The sequence below is a fragment of the Garra rufa genome, chromosome 13 (genome assembly GCF_049309525.1).
Source record: "Garra rufa chromosome 13, GarRuf1.0, whole genome shotgun sequence".
Classification (NCBI taxonomy): domain Eukaryota; kingdom Metazoa; phylum Chordata; class Actinopteri; order Cypriniformes; family Cyprinidae; genus Garra; species Garra rufa.
In genome coordinates, this window is record NC_133373.1 from 1724570 (window position 1) to 1743137 (window position 18568).

The following is an 18568-nucleotide window of genomic DNA, read 5'->3' on the forward strand; positions in this document are numbered from 1 at the left end:
TTGCAGTGAGGAGTGAGTTTTCTGAAAAAGTTTCTTTTGCTCACCAAGGCTGCATTTATTTGATCAAAAATACAGTACAAAACAGTGAAATATTATTATTATATTTTAAAATAACTGTTTCCTATGTGGATATCTGTTAAATGTAATTGATTTCTGTGATCAAAGCTGAAGTTTCAGCATCATTACTCCAGTTTTCAGTGTCACATGATCCTTCATAAATCATTCTAATATGCTGATTTGCTGATTCAAGAAACGTGATTATTATCAATCAGATTTTTCAACTTTTTGTGGGAACTGTGAAACATTTGATTTTTCAGAATTCTTTGATGAATAGAAATTTATTTGAACTAGAAATCTATTAACATTGTCTTTACTCTCACTTTTGAACAATTTAAAGTGTCCTTGATGAATAAAAGTATATAAATTATGTCAAATAAATAAATAAATGTGACCCTGGACCACAAAACCAACCATAATGGTCAATTTCCTGATTTATACATCATCCGAAAGCTATTTGCTTTCCATCAACGTATGTTTGTTAGGATAGGACAATATTAGGTTAAGATACAATTATGTATTTGAAAATCTGGAATCTGAGGATGCAAAAAAAAATCAAAATATTAGGAAAATGAAGTTCTTAGAAATGCATATTTCTTAAATATTAAGTTTTAATATATTTACGGTAGGCAATTTACTAAATATCTTCATGGAACATGATCTTTACTTAATATGCTAATGATTTTTGGCATAAAAGAAAAATCGATAGTTTTGACCCATACAATGTATTTTTGGCTTTTGCATGCTTAAGACTGGTTTTGTGGTTCAGGGTCACAAAATAAATAAATATAAACAGTAGTTCAATGACTAGTAAAGTGCTGTCTAAACATACAGTATTTGCATGAATTATGCTTTTTGGCTTAATTACGACTCATGAATCTTCTCTAAGATCCAGATCATTACAGAATATCACAAAATATTATTCAAAAGCACCATCTTATATCTGGATGAGCCAAAAGCTTCATTTTCAGTATTCTATGTGGCAGCAAAAGTGTGTTGGGCATCAGGGGTCAAAGGTCAAAGGTCAGACGCTCTGACCTTGTGCCACTGTCCGTCGTTGATGATGCGCGGTACGCTGACGGAGGTGTTGCCGCTGCCCAGATCGTAGCTCAGGTGAGCCATTCCCTCTTTAATCTGGATGGTGGCGAAGTCAGCGTGGTTTATTCTGGCCATGTAGAAGACCAGCCCAGAGTCTGCTTCTGTACGTATCTCGAACTCAATGATCAGCCTGACGAGCAGATACACACGCGTGAGGAAGATGAGGATGAACATGATGATCAAGATGATGAACTGACACTCACCTGTTCTTCACCTTTCTGTCGTCAAACTCAAAGGCCATGTGACTGTTTCTGGATAAACCAAACTGTTTGGCCAGTTCCAGCACAACAGGCTCCGCCTCCGCTGCACACGACACCTGTGATTGGACAGAGCAAATGTCAATCAAACGCTACATGTTGCAGAACTCATCAAAACTTTATAATGGATAATAATCAGTGTTGGGGGTAACGCATTACAAGTAACACAAGTTACATAATAATATTACTTTTTCCAAGTAACTAGTAAATGAACGCATTACTTTTTAATTAGTTACTTTTTCAAATAATTAATCAATAATTATTTATTGATTAAAAGCTCTCCTGTCTCCATGTTGAGAGAAATTGTGAGTAAGATGTTACTTTAGTTCTAGAATAAATGTGAACATGCATTAATTCATCTCACTCACTAAAAAACAGATACAGTGTTCTTCAAAATGAATAAAAACAGTGAAATTCAACGCAAACCTGCAATAATCAAATGTTAAATAACACAAATATCCTTTCTGTATTTAATCCCATTTTATTAATCAATGTCTTTGCTGCCGACCTTCGATGATCCAATTCATCCATACTAATAAGCAAAAATTACTTTTAGATAATTTAACATTTGTTTTCCTTTTTTTGCTGAAGAGTTGACATTTTTTCTTCTGCGGTCTACTGTACAGACGTCAGTTTACTTTTCTCTAAACCTGAGGGTTTTGGTGTGAAAAGGCTTTTACATTTGACAAAAATAGAACTTTTTATATTAAAAACAAACAAGCCCTGCCCAGATTTCAAAAGTAACGCAAAAGTAACAGAACGCATTACTTTCCATAAAAAGTAACTAAGTAACGTAATTAGTTACTTTAAGGAGTAACTCAATATTGTAATGCATTACTTTTTAAAAGTAACTTTCCCCAACACTGATAATAAAGTACTTTGCAAATCAGTAAATTCACAGTTTATGTAAATTCTGACACACCAAGTCATTGGTGTTATCTCTAAAAACACTATACACTAAGTGCCACAGAGCTTTACAAAGTACAGGCAGCAGATGGAGCCAGAGAACAGCTGATGGAGCTCCTGTAGACTCACTGAAGTCACAACACATTACTGCACTCAGTATCATCAGTATTCAGTTTTCATGTGAGAATAAAGAGGTTGTTGAACACTGAAGCATACTGTGACTCACAAATCAAAACTTCCTCTGAAAACGAAAGCTGCAGAAACAGCAGAAGCAGCATAAAGCAGATGAAAGCTCACTGCTGGCCATCAATCAAAGGGTAAATGTAAGTCTGAATGGTGGAGCTGCAATGTTCACAGTATCTCTGATGTGTGTGTGTGAGAGCAGGTTAATACCGCGGGGTCTTTGACACTGGTGGGTGTGTCTGGGATGGGCGTAACTTCTGCGAGGGGCGTGGCCTGAGAGCAGCAGCGTGACAGCAGCAGAAAAAGACATGATGAAGACAGAAGAGCTCAGGTGAAGCCACTGATTATTACAGCATTAAAGCAGCAAAGTGTTAAAAATAAGATGTATACAAATGTTGCACAAATAATAATGCAATCGTCAATGAAACTAAGTTTTGCGTAAAAACAAAAACATCTTTGACTAATACAATTCCACACATGTGTGACTATCAGAAAGTCCTCTTCCTGTCATTTCAGAAAATATACAGTTGAGGTCAAAGGTTTACATACACCTCTGCAAAATGTTAATTATTTGACCAAAATAGAAGGGATCAGTGTGAAAAAATGAATCTCAAAATCATACAGTCATTGTTGGAAAGGGTTCAAAATACACAAAAAAGCTGAAAAACAGAATTTGTGGGACCTGAAGGTTTTTCTGAAGAACAGCAGTTTTAAGCAGTTTAACTGTTCAGGATTAACAAGTTATGAAAAACTATCCAATAAACAAAAAACACAGCTGTAACAATACAGTATCAAGAATCAAGTGTGTGTAAACTTTTGAACAGGGTCATTTTGATAAATTCAACTATTATTTTCTATTGTGGACAAATGTAAAAGTCATATTCATATTCATATTCATATTCATATTCAGGTCAGTACTAATAAAAAATAACATGCATTTTGTATGATCCCTCCTGTTTTGGTAAAATAATTAAGCTTTTGTAGATTCAGCAAGGTGTATGTAAAATTAGTGCCTTATATAACTCATTAGAATGAATGAAGTGAGTGAAGCACCTGTGAGAGTCAGACATAATGAATGAGAAACAATCTATAGGCAGCGGCCGCCAGAGAGACTTTGATTGCTAATGCTGTTAGCTTTAGCTCTGTCAGCTGAAGAGAAGATCTGTGTTAAAACTAGCATGCACTGCATGAACCACTGATTTTCCTCTGTCCCCCTGGAAATCTCTGTACAACTCCTGTCTGAAGCTCATCTCTGAGGCTAATGGACTGGAAAACTGCTTCAGCTTTTACTCTATCTCACTGCTACACTTGAGTCCATTGTATCTTTCTTAGGATAACATGGTCATAGACTTTGTCTCAGACATGTACGCTTTTGTACTTAAAAAATGTGTCCGGCCGGGATTCCCAAATGACCCAAAATGGCTGGGATTCGGCTTTTGTAGTACTTCATTGTGTGTGTTTTTGTATTAAAGCCTTGCGCAGAACTGTTTTCTTAATCCTGCTCCTGCAAACATTCTAATATTAAATATAATTTTCGCACATCATAGAGTCGCTATCAATATGCAGAGTATTTAAATCGCTTTGGATGAAGCTCGTGTTGGATGTAGGGTTGCCAAATCCACATTTTTCCACTTAATTGGTCTGATTTTAAACAGTTGCAGCAGGTTGATTTTCTCCCGTGGGTTAAAAATTTGAAATATTGCATCAATTACATTTGACTGAAATGCTTGTATTGAAACATTTTGCATTCTACCTGTGATAAAACTGTGGTAGATATTAGATTTGTGAAGGATGGCCACTGTGGTAGAAAGCTTTTTTTAGCTGTGTTTATGATCAATATGCATAACAGTGACTGTAAGATATCTAGATTTGGTATGGAAATGCATATTTTGAATTCACAGTAAATGCTGCTCCAAACAAACTTGTTTGCTTGTAATGTACATTTTGGTTTGCAACATTAACCAAATAGAGTCAAACATAAATGTAAGTATTTGTGACCCTGGACCACAAAACCAGTCTTAAGTCGCTGGGGTATATTTGTAGCAATAGCCAAAAATACTTTGTATGGGTCAAAATTACTGATTTTTCTTTTATGTCAAAAATCATTAGGAAATTATGTAAAGATCATGTTCCATGAAGATTTTTTGTAAAATACCTACTGTAAATATATCAAAATGTAATTTTTGATTAGTAATATGCATTGTTAAGAACTTAATTTGGACAACTTTAAAGGTGATTTTCTCAGTATTTTGATTTTTTTGCACCCTCAGATTCCAGATTTTCAAATAGACGTATCTCGGCCAAATATTGTCCTATCCAAACAAACATACATCATACATACATCAATAGAAAGCTTAATTATTGAACTTTCATATGATGTATACATCTCAGTTTTGAAAAATTTAACCTTATGACTGGTTTTGTGGCCCAGGGTCACATTTCATTTTTACACGCAGTTGAACAAAATAATAATACTTATTAAATTCTTATTAAAAACTTTTTTTTAATTATATGGTTAAACCGATTGGTTAGACCAGTAGTTAGTTTAAGTACGGGATACAAATGCATTAGTTAGGACATACAGTGGAGGCTGGTGGTGGAGGTCGAACTGCTTCTGTAGGCTTCAGAGCTGGTTTGGGCGGAGCCTCTTCTTCCTCCTCCTCCTCTTCAGGGGTCTGGGGCGGGGGTGGAGGCGGGGCCAGGTCAGGACAATGACCAATCTCTGCGTTCTCAAAGGCCACGGGCTGAGAGAAATCCACGGGCCTGTTTCATTGACAGAGACGAGACACAACACACAGCAGCTCTTGAGGGAATGATGACACAACGTGACTCCAATCAGGTGAATAATGAACACGTTTATGAGCAAGGACAGACTCATTTAAATGAGTCTGGTAGAGGGCAATGGGGTTCGCTCTAGTGGAAAAGACGCACAGCCCACTGGCAGAGATTCATACTCCTCATTAGAGCAAGAAAAACTGTGATTATTAATGTCATACAGCATTTAGCTTATGACTGCACCTCAAAACTGCACTGGAAGGAAAACAAGACCTTTAATCTACAGCCACGGGAGGCTGGAAAAAATGGGTCAGTGTTTACACCAGTCGCTGGTCGCTGTACGAACCGCCAGAAGAGTCACTACAGCACAGTCCAGTCGTGACATATTGCTGTGAATTGTGCTCTGGAGGTCGGTACATTTATCAAAGGGCTGTTAAAGGTGACCTCGAAAAGCCTGGAAGGCTTGCTAGCGTCTTTACCTCGTTATTATCTGTATAATGGAAAGCTGTGATGTGCCAACATTACTGTTAATATCTGGTTGCTAAGACAGAACAAAAAACTAGGAATGCCAAAACTAAAACTAAAGGTTCTCATTACAATCGGAAAAGTGGTTTGAAGTCTGATGCCATTGAATCTTAAGTAACTGATGGGGCATAGTGTTGCCAGGTCAAAACTAGTCTAATTGCTATTCAAAATAATCCCAAACCCAGTGTAACGGCATTTCTTTGTGATTAACCCTTTGATCGAAGTCACATTCCTGCAGGAAAACCAGACTTGGTAACACTAATGGGACAGTTATTAAGAGCTGGAGCAATATGTGGATTTAAAATGCAAAGTGCAAGTGAACTTAAATTGTTATAATTCATGAACGCTTTGGAATACAGACATACATTTGGACTATTTTTAAAGTCAATCAGCAGATTATAGCAGAAGTGGAATTTTCAAAACATGAAAGTACCAAAAAGTTACAGAAAGTAAATAATGTAAATAAAACTCACTGTACTATTGTAATATAATATTTTTGAATCCAAAAATGCTATAAAATTAAAGCCATATGTCATAATAAGTTATGTTCCAAATTTGAAGTTGATATTAAAAAATTGAGGTTCCTATGAGATTTTTATTTACGCCATTATACCACAAATAACCACCAGGTGATATGCAATCTCCATTGAATTTGAAATCCAAATTCAAATATTGTTGAGGAACGAGCACAACTGACAGTGGGAGTTGAAAGGTCTTGAACGAGACCATAAATTGAGTTAATTTGTCCGCATTTAATATGCCTCTAGTCATAGAGCTTTTCAATGGATGCCAAGTATTTTTAGCTACGGTACAACCGGCAATCTCTGACCCAGTTTGTTTGTTTACTTCCATGACTGCAATACGCTGTGTTTCCCACCAACTCGCAACCCGGGGTGTCAAAATACTATTGGGTAAACTGGCAGTGGGCGAAGTCACACAGACCAAGACATAAACAGACTTTCAAACACAAAATGTGCATAACTGTAGCATTGTTTTCCAGAGAAACAAGTATGTGAACTTAGCATGTTTCCTAAATATCTACAAACGTATTATAGTATTTTTATGCTTTAGTAGTTAGAAAATTACATACAGCACCTTTAACTCCACCAAACATGTATTTTTAATAGAGCTGTGAGGTCATGATGGGTGGATGACGAGTTTGGACATACACAGTGTTGATGAGAAGGTTCCAGATGCAGCCCTCAAACGGCACATTGGGCCGCTGTACACCTGTTTCTATGTCTGTCGGGATGCCTCCGATGAAGAGCCGATGGATGCTCAGAGGATGATCATTGTTTAATGGCTGCTGGATTAGTGGCTCTTCATCCACCTGCACAGAAAAAGATCTGCACACACACATGCTCCGTTAGTTTCAAAGAGGCGTGAGAAATGACAAGATAGAGAGAGAGAGAGAGAGAGGGGGAGGGGTTGGCTTACGCTCCCGGGAATCTTTGAATGCGCAGCGAGTGCTCTCTGCCATCATGCAGTATTCCCTTCTCCACTTTTCTCAGAGCTCTGCGTGGATTCCTGCTGCCTGTGAACACCAGCACCTCCAGAGCTCCTTTATTCAGCTGCACAGACAGGAAGGGCTGCAGACACACAGACAGATGGGATGAGGTTTAGACAGCGTCGTTGTTTAAGAAAGATCAGTGGAAATCACTATAACTGATCACTTCTGTTAGTAATGACTATTGTGCACTGTGTCAGCGATGTAAACAACCCCACAACTCGAACTAATTTCCATGTGCAATGAATCAGACATGAATGATTCTTCAATTCATGCGTTTTATTGTCAGCAATGTCCTAGCAACCACCAGAATACCCTAGTAACACCTTATAACGAACTACCCACTACATATCGACATGACAGAACACTATAGGAACCACAGAGCAACACCTTGGCAAACAGCTAGAACACCCTAGTAGCCACCTAGCAAAAACCTAGAATAAACCAATCACTACATACTAACATGATTTAAAAAACACCCTTCGGAACACTATTGCAACCACATAGCAACACCCTAGCAACCACATGACAACAGTGTCTTGGCAACAGAGTAGCAGCACTCTAAACAACCACCTAGAAACATCTTAGCAATGAGCCAGAACATGTAAATAACCACCTAACAACACCCTTACAACTTCTTTGTTAACCTACTGCGCTAAAAACATTAACAACCACATGACAACACCCTGGCAACAAAGTAGCATCTATTTAACACTGTAAATATTCAGAATACCTCAGCAACTACCTAGAAACACCTTAGCAACCAGCTAGAACACACAAATAACCACCTAACAATGCTCTCAAAACTCCTTTGTTAACTGGCTGTGCTAAAAACACTAACAACACCCACAGCAACCACATGACAATGCCCTAGCAACAGAGTAGCAACTGTGTAACATTCTAAGCTACTTGAACTAACCTAACAACTTTTTTGTTAACTGACTGGCAACAGAGTAGCAAATGCGTAACACTTAATCACTCAAAATAGCCCAGCAACCACCTAGAAACACCTTAGCAACCAGATAGAACACATAAATCACCACCTAACAACTTCTTTGTTAACTGGTGGTGCTAAAAACACTCACAACACCATAGCAACCACATGACAACACCCTTACAACAGTGTAGCAACTATGTAACATTTTAAAGCACTCAGAATATCCCAGCAACCACCTATAAACACCTTAGCAACCAGCTAGAACACATAAACAACCACCTAACAACATATTTGTTTACCGACTGCGCTAAAAGACTCACAACACCCTAGCAACCACATGACAGCACCGTGGAAACAGAGTAGCAACTATGTAACATTTTAAAGTACTCATAATAGCCCAGCAACCACCTAGAAACACCTTAGCAACCAGCTAGAATGCATGAATAACCAATTAACAACACTCTAACAGCTTCTTTGTTTACCGACTGTGCTAAAACATTTACAACACCCTAGCAACCAGATGACAATGCCTTGGCAACAGAGTAGTAACTGCGTAACTTTCTAAACCACGTAAAAACCCCCAAGCATTTTAATGAGCTTTGCAAGCTAAGATAAAACATTTCATGTTCCTTCATAAAATATGATAATTTAGTCTAAAGATAAAAAGCTAAATATTTTTGATAAAAATGGTATATTAAAGTTCAGAATGGCTCACAGTAATATATTCGGGGGGAGTAAGCTGAGCGCCGGTAATCAGACAGTCGGCTCTGAGAGCACACACTCATGCTCTCCACGCTGCACTGGAATTGAGGAGAGCGATGCGAGAGCAGGATCCTCTCTCTGAGCCGACAGCGACGCGCATGCAGCGCAGGTGACCCTGGACTCGCCGTAAATTGGAGGAATGAATGAGGAGCGGTGGAGAAAACCCTTGGCCTCCGAAGCCGCACTCCCGCAAAATGACACCCACTTAATTTACGAGCAATAATGATTTTCAAAAGGTGGCGGTCCGGCACCCTCTCCCAGGAGGGTTATCGCAAATTGGACGCGATCCATCAAAACGGCGGCTTGTAAATCTATTTTTACAAACGGAGTATCACGGGGAGGTGAGAGCGGCGACTGCTTACTACGGATACGCCGCATAATTGATGTGCTGCCCCTGAGCTGGCGAGAGAGAAGGATGATGAAGATGTTACTGACAAAGATGTAGAAAGTCATATTTTAATTAAAATGATCACCGTGCCCCTGGCCTTTAGTCCACCTGGTAACAAAAAAAGATCAACTTTTGTTTGCTGAAGGGCAGAGGCAATTACAAACCTGCCTGGATAATAAATCTCTTTTATGGGCTATGAGACCCCTGTAACCCCGTGGATTCATTATGATCTCGTACTGAAGGCCGCGGCTCCCTGGACTTCCACCATTACCCATAATCACCTTCCTAAGCGCTCAGACAGGCAGGAAGAATAGCATTGAACCGTCTCACACACAGTCTCCTGTGTGTCTGTGTTTGCAATCGGCTGAAAGAAAGCTGGATCTTGCAAAACTACGCAATGCAGCTAATGCTCAGACTTAGTCATACATTTTGGGGTCTAAAAGACAATTAATTTTCAGTACTTTTTTTCTGATTATCTGAAAGTTGAATAATGACACTAACTCAACATTGGCAGTTATTGAATTAAACTGAATCGAGACTGAACTAAATTGATTTGAATAATGAGACTATTGTCTTCTATAAAGCTGCTTAAATTAAATCATCATAACTGATGAATTATACAACATCAGCAATGATATTTTGTTTATTTGAACTACACACATGATTCAAAACACCTTTACCTTGTGTTGGACAAAGCTATTCTCATTCAGGTTTTTAAAGTACTTCATCATAGCACAGATTCTGCATTTTTAAAGGTTCTTAATGATGTCTTGTTAACTGTAGACTCTAAGGATGCTGCAATTCTGCTGCTAATAGCATTTGAGACTATAGACCACAACATTTTTATTGCACGGCCTGAACGGTTGGTAGGCATTCAATGTACTGTTTAAACTGATTTGTCCTATTTAACTAATAAAAGTTTTACAGTTATCTAAGGTGAATTTGCATAATCTTCATGTCCATTTATGTGTGGGGTTCCACAAGGATCTATTTTGGGACCCATTATATTTTCAATATATATGCTCACACCTGGGTTTAAAAAAATGGAGTGTTATAACTGCCAGTAAAAAAAGCAAAGTAAGTCTCCAGAGACTCTTCTTGCATGTTTGAAAGACTTCAAAACTGAAAATCATATTGATTTATGCCCTTTGTCCATAAGTGGTAAATTTATGGGAAAAAACTGAGGTGCACTTTTAGATGACTTACTCAATTGACACAATTCTGTTGTCAGAATAAGTCTTTTTTTTTTTTAAATTAATAACACTGGCAAGAGAGTGAGAGAGAGTGATCCATGCTTTTTTTTCTTCATGCCTGGACTACTGTAATTCCCTGTATGTAGAGATTAATCAGTCCACATTGACAAGACTGCAAATAGTCCAGAACACTGCTGCTGGACTGTTGACAGGTTCTAAGAAATGTGACCATATTACTTCTATTTTTTCTTTTCCTCACGTATAGAATTGATATACAGTATAATATACAATGATCCCACTGTTCAGTCTTTAAATGGCCTTGCACCTTTATATCCTTTAGATTTAATACAACTATGCTCACTGTCCAGACCATTCTTCTGACCAGAATCTCCTGATTGTCTAGACACTTTTGCTGTTTTAGCCCTTAAGCTCTGCAACGGTTTGCCTCCAAACATCAGAACTGCCTCCACAGTTGTTTCTTTCAAATCTTTAAAGGAACACTCCACTTTTTTTGGAAATAGGCTCATTCTCCATCTCCCCCCGAGTTAATAAGTTGATTTTTACCGTTTTGAAATCCATTCAGCCGTTCTCTTGTTCTGGCGATATCACTTTTAGCATAGCTTAGCATAAATCATTGAATCCTATTAGACCAATAGCATCACGTTCAAAAATGACCAACGAGTTTCGATATTTGTCCTATTTAAAACTTGACTCTTCTGTAGTTATATTGTGTACTAAGACCAGCGGAAATGTAAAGCAGCGGTTTTCTAGGCTGATAAGATTAGGAACTACACTCCCATTCCGGCGTAATAGTCAAGGAAGTTTGCTGCCGTAACATGGCCGAAGCAGGCGCAGTAATATCACACAGCGCCTGAAATTAGATCCCAGCTAGGTAACTTCCAATGTGACCAGTGCTAAGTTTGTGTAATTCCGGTTGTTGCAGCTGTCAGAGTTGCAGCTGGTAAATTGTTAGTGGCTGGATTTACCTGTGTGTGATTAGCTATGGTTATGTGCATTGTAAGGGGCTGTGATAGTAAGTCGAAGACGTAATCTACTACCATCTTTCATAGAATTCCCACGAAAAAAAAAGCAATTTCGACTAATGAATCAATGGCTGGCTGCTCTGAACATAGATCTCAAAACACCGTTAGAAACGATCAAGAAATGGCGTGTTTGCTCCGAGGATTTTGAACCAGATGACTATTTGGATAGTTTTACCGATACTACAGCACGGCGTCTAAAGGACACGGCGATCCCAACAATCTTCAAACTAACGTTACAGACAGGACAACAAGGAGCATCGCCCATGGCTGTAAGTGAAACATGATTAATTGCTAACGTTACCTGTGAAATGCAACCCCTGACGACTAGGTTTGGGCGAACAGTTGGCTTAGTATTTGCTATGACCAAATTCCATGTGTGATTGCAAAAGAAAGTTATTGCGAACAGTCGGTGGTGTTTTAAAGTCAGTTTTGAGTAAAAGTGTACATCATGAATGTAAGCCTGAAAATGCAAACTGACAGTATGCATTTAAAATCTTTATATTATATAATGTAGCAGGAATAACTTACTCTTGCGACAGCTGGCCATTAGGTCCACTCGGCGTGTGACGTTTTTTCTAGTTTATTTTGTCAAACCGGAAAAAAAAATCGACTATTGCAGGATGCAGCATTGCATCCAAGTCCTCGGATGTTGCGACCTGACACTTCCTCATTAGGTAGATCCACCCTTGCCATCGATGGCAATACCTGGTCCCACTCGCGACAACACAGGCACTCACTTTTAGTTGGCAAGCCCCACCAGCGCGAATCTGCTCTCCTCATCCCTTCTGTCCCAGGCAGTTCAGACACACTTTCTTGTCTTTCGCGTACCAAAACCTTAGCTTCAGTGAATTCTGGTTCAAATTGATACGGTTTAGGATCTGCACCAAAGTAAATATCTTCTAAATCGTCTCTCACAAATGTCTCCATGGCGAGGAACGCTGTCTGTGCTGTGCATGCACGTTGGATATGTTGACGGAAGTAAACATTTGCACATGTGCTGTGTGGTATTACTGCGCCTGCTTCGGCCATGTTACGGCAGCAAACTTACTTGACTATTACGCCGGAATGGGAGTGTAGTTCCTAATTAGGGGTGGGACGATACAGGTAACTCACGATTCAATTCTGTGGCGATATGTGGCCCACGATATCGATAATATCGCGATTCACGATATCTACGATATTCAATATATTGGAAGAAATTTCATCAACGATATATCACGATATATGTGACTGAAAAAAATAAAAATACCCATAACAAGGAAATCTTATGCATTTATTAATGCCAACATTTCCAACACTGTGCAAAGAAATATGCTTTTGCATAATAACTCACTGCCTCCTGGTCTTAAATGTAAACACTGTACAGCTAGACAGATAAAAGTGCCTGAACATTAAAAAAACAACATGAACATTAACTAACATGTGTAAACCATGATACTGAAACGTCAGTAGTGAGTTACTGTAAAGTGCTTTATGTTAACCTGGACAGTGGTCTCATCAATGCATATTCTTCTTGAGGAACACTAACGCCTGTTTCACACATACTCCGTCTGCAGTGTGTATGCAGTCCGTGTGCGTTACGTATGCGATGCAGAAGCAGCACGGACTCATTTTGCTTTCACACAGAACACGTTTGCAGTCCGTTCCTGATCCGCGGCTGTTTACCACAAACACACCATTTATCCGTTATTTTGATTTCAAATACAAACGTGCTTTTTCAGCATTGTGATACTCTTTTATCACAGTACACTAATACAATTCTAGATATATTCACGTTTAAACTCAAAGTATAATAAACAACGTATTATTCAATGCACTTGCACAGCAACCGCGTGCAGTGTGAACGCTCTAATCCGTTAACGTAGGTGCGGAAAAAAATACTCAACGCATAAGCACTGCAGACGGAGTATGTGTGAAACAGGCGTAACTGATCAGCATGCTCAACTAGCGGGTGCGTCTTTGATTTGTTTTTCGTTATCTTCCGCCATTCTTCTCACTTCTCTTTTTTTCTGCGCTTCTTCTCTGATGTTGTAAGATATAACTTGTGTTCTTCACTGGCCGCTGCTTCCGCCACTTTACGCCTATTTACTCGAACAGCGCCCCCCGCAAACAGAATGGTAGATATTGGGTAGTGACAGTGACACTGACGACGGGTAAATTAATCATTTGTGTTGTAATAAAATATCGATATTGGCCGTTAGTGTATCGATTATTTATTGCGACAGAGAGCACAACAATATATTGCAATATCGATTTTTTTTCCCACCCCTATTCCTAATCTTATCGGCCTAAAAAACCGTATCTTTACATTTCCGCTGGTCTTAGTACGCGATATAACTACAGAAGAGTCAAGTTTTAAATAGGACAAATATCGAAACTCGTTGGTCATTTTTGAACGTGATGCTATTGGTCTAATAGGATTCAATGATTTATGCTAAGCTATGCTAAAAGTGATATCGCCAGAACAGGAGAACGGCTGAATGAATTTCAAAACAGTAAAAATCAACTTATTAACTCGGGGGGAGTTGGAGAATGAGCCTATTTCCAAAAAAAGTGGAGTGTTCCTTTAAGGAAACTCATCTGTTCCCAGGCTTTACTGATGTTCTAACCTGATGTTGTGCTGTAGTGATGTTTTAGAGATTTGCTGGAGCCTCAATGTATGTGTTGTTTACTAGTAGTATGTTTGTTTTTTGCAAGTTTTTTGCGATGCTACAAATTTTCGACAGTTAACCGATGCCCTGTACTATTCCTGAAAATTTTATTTTTTCCACAAAAGAGGGGCCACAAGAAAAACATTTGGGAACCACTTTTCTATAGGAATTATTAAATTCTCGTAAGACTGAAAGCGTCTCAGGTTATGTATGTAACCATGGCTCCCTGAGAAGGGAAACGAGACACTGCGTCCTCTAGTCTTCATAGCGACCCCGAGAGAATGCATTTCAATGTTCCCTGAGAAGGGAACGAGACACTGCCTCCTTTAGTCTCCATAGCGACCCCTAGAGGACTCAGTTTGATGTTGCCTGAGAAGGGGGCGAGACACTGCATCCTTTAGTCTCCATAGTGACCCCTAGAGGACATAGTTTGATGTTCCCTGTAAAGGGAACGAGACACTGCGTCCTCTAGTCTCCATAACAACCTCTAGAGGATGCATTTCAATGTTCCCTGAGAAGGGAATGAGACACTGCGTCCTTTAGTCTCCATAGCGACCCCTAGAGGACTCTGTTCGATGTTGCCTGAGAAGGGAGCGAGACAATGCATGCTTTAGTCTCCATAGCGACCCCTAGAGGACTCCGTTCGACGTTCCCTGAGAAGGGAACGAGACACTGCATTCTCTAGTCTCCATAGCGATGCCTAGAGGACGCAGTGTCTCGTTCCCTTCACAGGGAACATCGAACTACGTCCTCTAGGCGTCGCTATGGAGACTAGAAGACACAGTGTCTTGTTCCCTTCTCAGGGAACCATGGTTACCTAAGTAACCTGAGATGTTTTCAGTCTTACAAGACTTTCATAATTCACTCATTTCTTAACATTTTCCTTTGAAGTCATTTGTTTGTCCCCCCTGGTCTACTGCTGTAATTTTCGATAAACCTGCATCTAAGTGGAATGTAGAAACAATAAGTCTGGCTGCATGAAACTATTCAAAGCCTCCCCCCAAATCCGGTTTTGATTTGTAAAGAATTTTTCTCCATTGTTTACTGGTAAATGAGAGAGTACTGGGACTGTGGGACTGTTGTATACAAAACTATTGTGCAGTTGAAATGTCAATCTGTGTAAAAGGGTTTATCAGCATTAAACATATTTGAGTAATTTCATGACTGAATAAGAGTGTGAGGTGTGTGAGGTGTGTGTGAGCACCTCTCCGGTCTGTCTGCGTGAGCGGCGCGGGATGTGGACGGGCGTCAGGCCCTGCGTGAGCTGCGTCATAGAGGTTAGTCCTCCTCTGCCAAACAGGATGATGCCGTTTTCGCTCTTCGTGCTGAAGGAGAGAGAGATCTCTGAGCCCACATCAAACGACACAGGTTTCAGCTCCATGTACCCGGGCTTGGGGAAGCTCACGGTGTGCAGGTTCTGACAGAGAGAAAACTAGAGTTTAATTTGCAGTTTCTCACAAAATCAATTGGTCATGGGTGTTTCTTCAACTTTAGCAACTGTCCTGGAATCTTTGTGTCATGCCTTCATTTTTTTATTTTTCTACTTTTCGATTGGCTTTATGTACCACACCTAAAAGTTGCACCAGATCAAAATTTAATTGTTGAGAGAAAAAAAAGTAAATTTGAATGTGAAGAGAGAAACTAAAACCCCTAAAACCTGAAAACTAATCCCATGACAATAAATTTCATTTGTTTTGATAAAATTATATTAAATATAAGAATTTAACACAGTGATCAGTGTTGACACACTGTAGGAAATGGTTAATAAAGTTACTAATGCACAGGTCTAAAAGGCCAATATATTTTTTATAACCAATTATTTGCATGTTTATGTGCCCGATAACTGATACGCAGAACCGATATTTATTTAATGTTATAAAGTAAATAAATGACTGATTGAAGTAAGTGCATATTTAGTTTTTTCCTCCTGTCGTCTTTAAAATAAGTGTTGAATATTAGTAGTCTTTTATGTTAAATTTAATCTTCATATTACAACAATAAAAATTTTCTTTATAAAAAGCATCAGCAGCAACACTAATATTAACAATAAGCAAAATAAATGTAGAATGTCTAATGTTTTCAAATGGAGAAAATAAACAAAGGACAGGAGTCACATTAACTTCATATTTAAATACAGTTTTAGTAGGTTTATAAGCTGTTTAATAGGCTAAAGAGTGAAGAATACTTCACTGGATAATGTTAATTCACTGAATAATATTCTCTGAAATATTGGAATAGAACAGTGCAAGAGTAAAACCCTCCTGTTCAAGACAAACTATTGAACACATATGTATGTGTGCTAAGAAGACGAGGATTCAGAAGTCAGAAGAAAAAAACATTTATTAAAGACAACACGAGCAGACCAGGGGTCACCAAGCGACCTTGCTATAGTGTTTTTCTATTAACAGCCTGTGTGTAAATTAAGGTCTCTTGGTCTGATGAGACCTTCATATTTAATTTATAACAGAAATTTCACAACTCAAAAGTGAATTTAGAATCTGAAAATTACAGGTTTTAATCTCACCCTCATTTTATTAACCTGCAATGACTGTGGAAAAAAGGAACATATTCTAAAAAATGGGGACCCCACTGACCGTCATTATGGACAACAAAAAAAAAGTGTTTGTGTTGCACAAAAAAATAAAGTCATACATGTTTCAAAAACATGAGGGTGAGTAAATGATGACAGATTTGATTTTGGGTGAACTATATGATTAAGTAATATTAACATAGACCTTTTTTACACATAAGTTAAAAACTGATTTTAAAAATACAGAAAAAAAGTTCAAAGGGTTCAAATCCGATGACTAAACTGAGTAAATGTTGCCTTTAGTGAAGTAAAAGTTACAGTGGGAAGGTGTTGTGTTACTGTACCTCAATTAAACAGCCTTTAGTCAGTCCTGTGTAGTCTGGGCTGCTCAGCAGATTGTACGGCGTTCGGGAAACTTCAATGTCTTTCATACAGCCAGAGAACCTCTTCAAAGCCACCTCTGACCTGAGGAAACACGTGAATAAAAACCTCAGTCAGCAACTGCTTCTTAAAGCAGACGTAAGATTAAATACAGGAGGAATTCGTCTAATAACATCAGAATGCACATTTGCACACCTGTAGTTTCCACTCTTGGGTACACCGCCAAAATACATCCTCTCATCCTCCCTCAGGTTGAGGCCTGTAGCTCCACCTGGAGACGCCATCCGCAAACGCTCGTCCTCATTATTATCAATGTTCACTATGGAGATGGTTGCTAATGTAAAAGAGAAAGTGTGACTATAGACTTTTAAAACATTGACCTTTTGGTTTGAGCATCATGACCGGCCTTACAGAGGATACTTGCTCAACCAGTGGAGAGAGTTTGATCGATTTGCATGCAAAACTAGTAATGTGAAAGTTCAATTTAGTTCAATTGTGGTGGAACTGTAGCACGATTTGTGTGAATGTGAAAGCAACTCTCTATCTCTAATCTGCACTTGTTCAGGAAGTAAAGTAACATGCGTGTGCATTTTATCTGATTACAATGTTGTTAGTTACTGGATACAAGCGAGAGGCTCAGAGTGAGCCTGTGATTGCAGTGTAATTGTGAAAAAATCAGCCCTCTCCCTAAAGGAGTCCATCAAAAAGGAACCTTTATGTGACATTCATACAGTAGATGCAAGTGTCATTCACGCTGCTGTGCATAATAGCATAAAAAAATTTATGCACATTCTATCATGCACATTGCATTCCTAAATTTCAATAATTAGGGTAGTGCAAAATATGAATATATATTCAGGTAATTATTAGTGGTGGGCCGTTATCGGCGTTAACGTGCTGCGTTAACGTGAAAGTCTTATCGCGCGATAAAAAAAATATCGCCGTTAATCTATTCTCAAATTTGGTTTGGGAGCTGGGTCTAAACTACGCAAGCTATGATGACTTTCACCTTGATAGTTTAACGCGGATGTATACCGAAGACTGTAGAATATGGTCGCGCGTTTACGTCTCCTCCGCCAAAACACAGACGGGGTCGCGTCGTCCTCCATTCATAAAAACCGAATCTACTATAGCGAAATGCCACGTAAATTCGTCGTTTTTTGGATTCATAAATCAAATGTTGGTCAGTCACTTAATTCAAATCGCGATATGGACTAGTGTCTGTGAAAACTGAAATGCAAAAAGACAGTTTTAATATGAATCCGATATGTTCCGTTTGCCTAGCTGTATGTATGCATTGCGGAGACGAGCTTTTACTACACGCATACTGAAACACACGTGACGCTCCCGGTAATTTTTGGCATTTTCATCTCAC

At 38.8% G+C, this 18568-nt stretch overlaps 1 protein-coding gene across 1 annotated transcript in view; it reads right to left on the minus strand.

Annotated features, from left to right (window-relative positions):
• The window catches only part of LOC141283312 (laminin subunit alpha-2-like), a 194633-nt gene that overhangs the window by 9645 nt on the left and 166420 nt on the right, over positions 1-18568 (minus strand). The window contains exons 51-59 of the mRNA XM_073816596.1: positions 17389-17527; positions 17157-17277; positions 15487-15699; positions 7239-7390; positions 6971-7147; positions 5084-5264; positions 2712-2774; positions 1359-1471; positions 1096-1285 (exon numbers count right to left, since the gene is read on the minus strand). Of these exons, the coding sequence (XP_073672697.1) occupies positions 1096-1285; positions 1359-1471; positions 2712-2774; positions 5084-5264; positions 6971-7147; positions 7239-7390; positions 15487-15699; positions 17157-17277; positions 17389-17527 (1349 nt within the window). The remainder of the gene's footprint in view (positions 1-1095; positions 1286-1358; positions 1472-2711; positions 2775-5083; positions 5265-6970; positions 7148-7238; positions 7391-15486; positions 15700-17156; positions 17278-17388; positions 17528-18568) is intronic.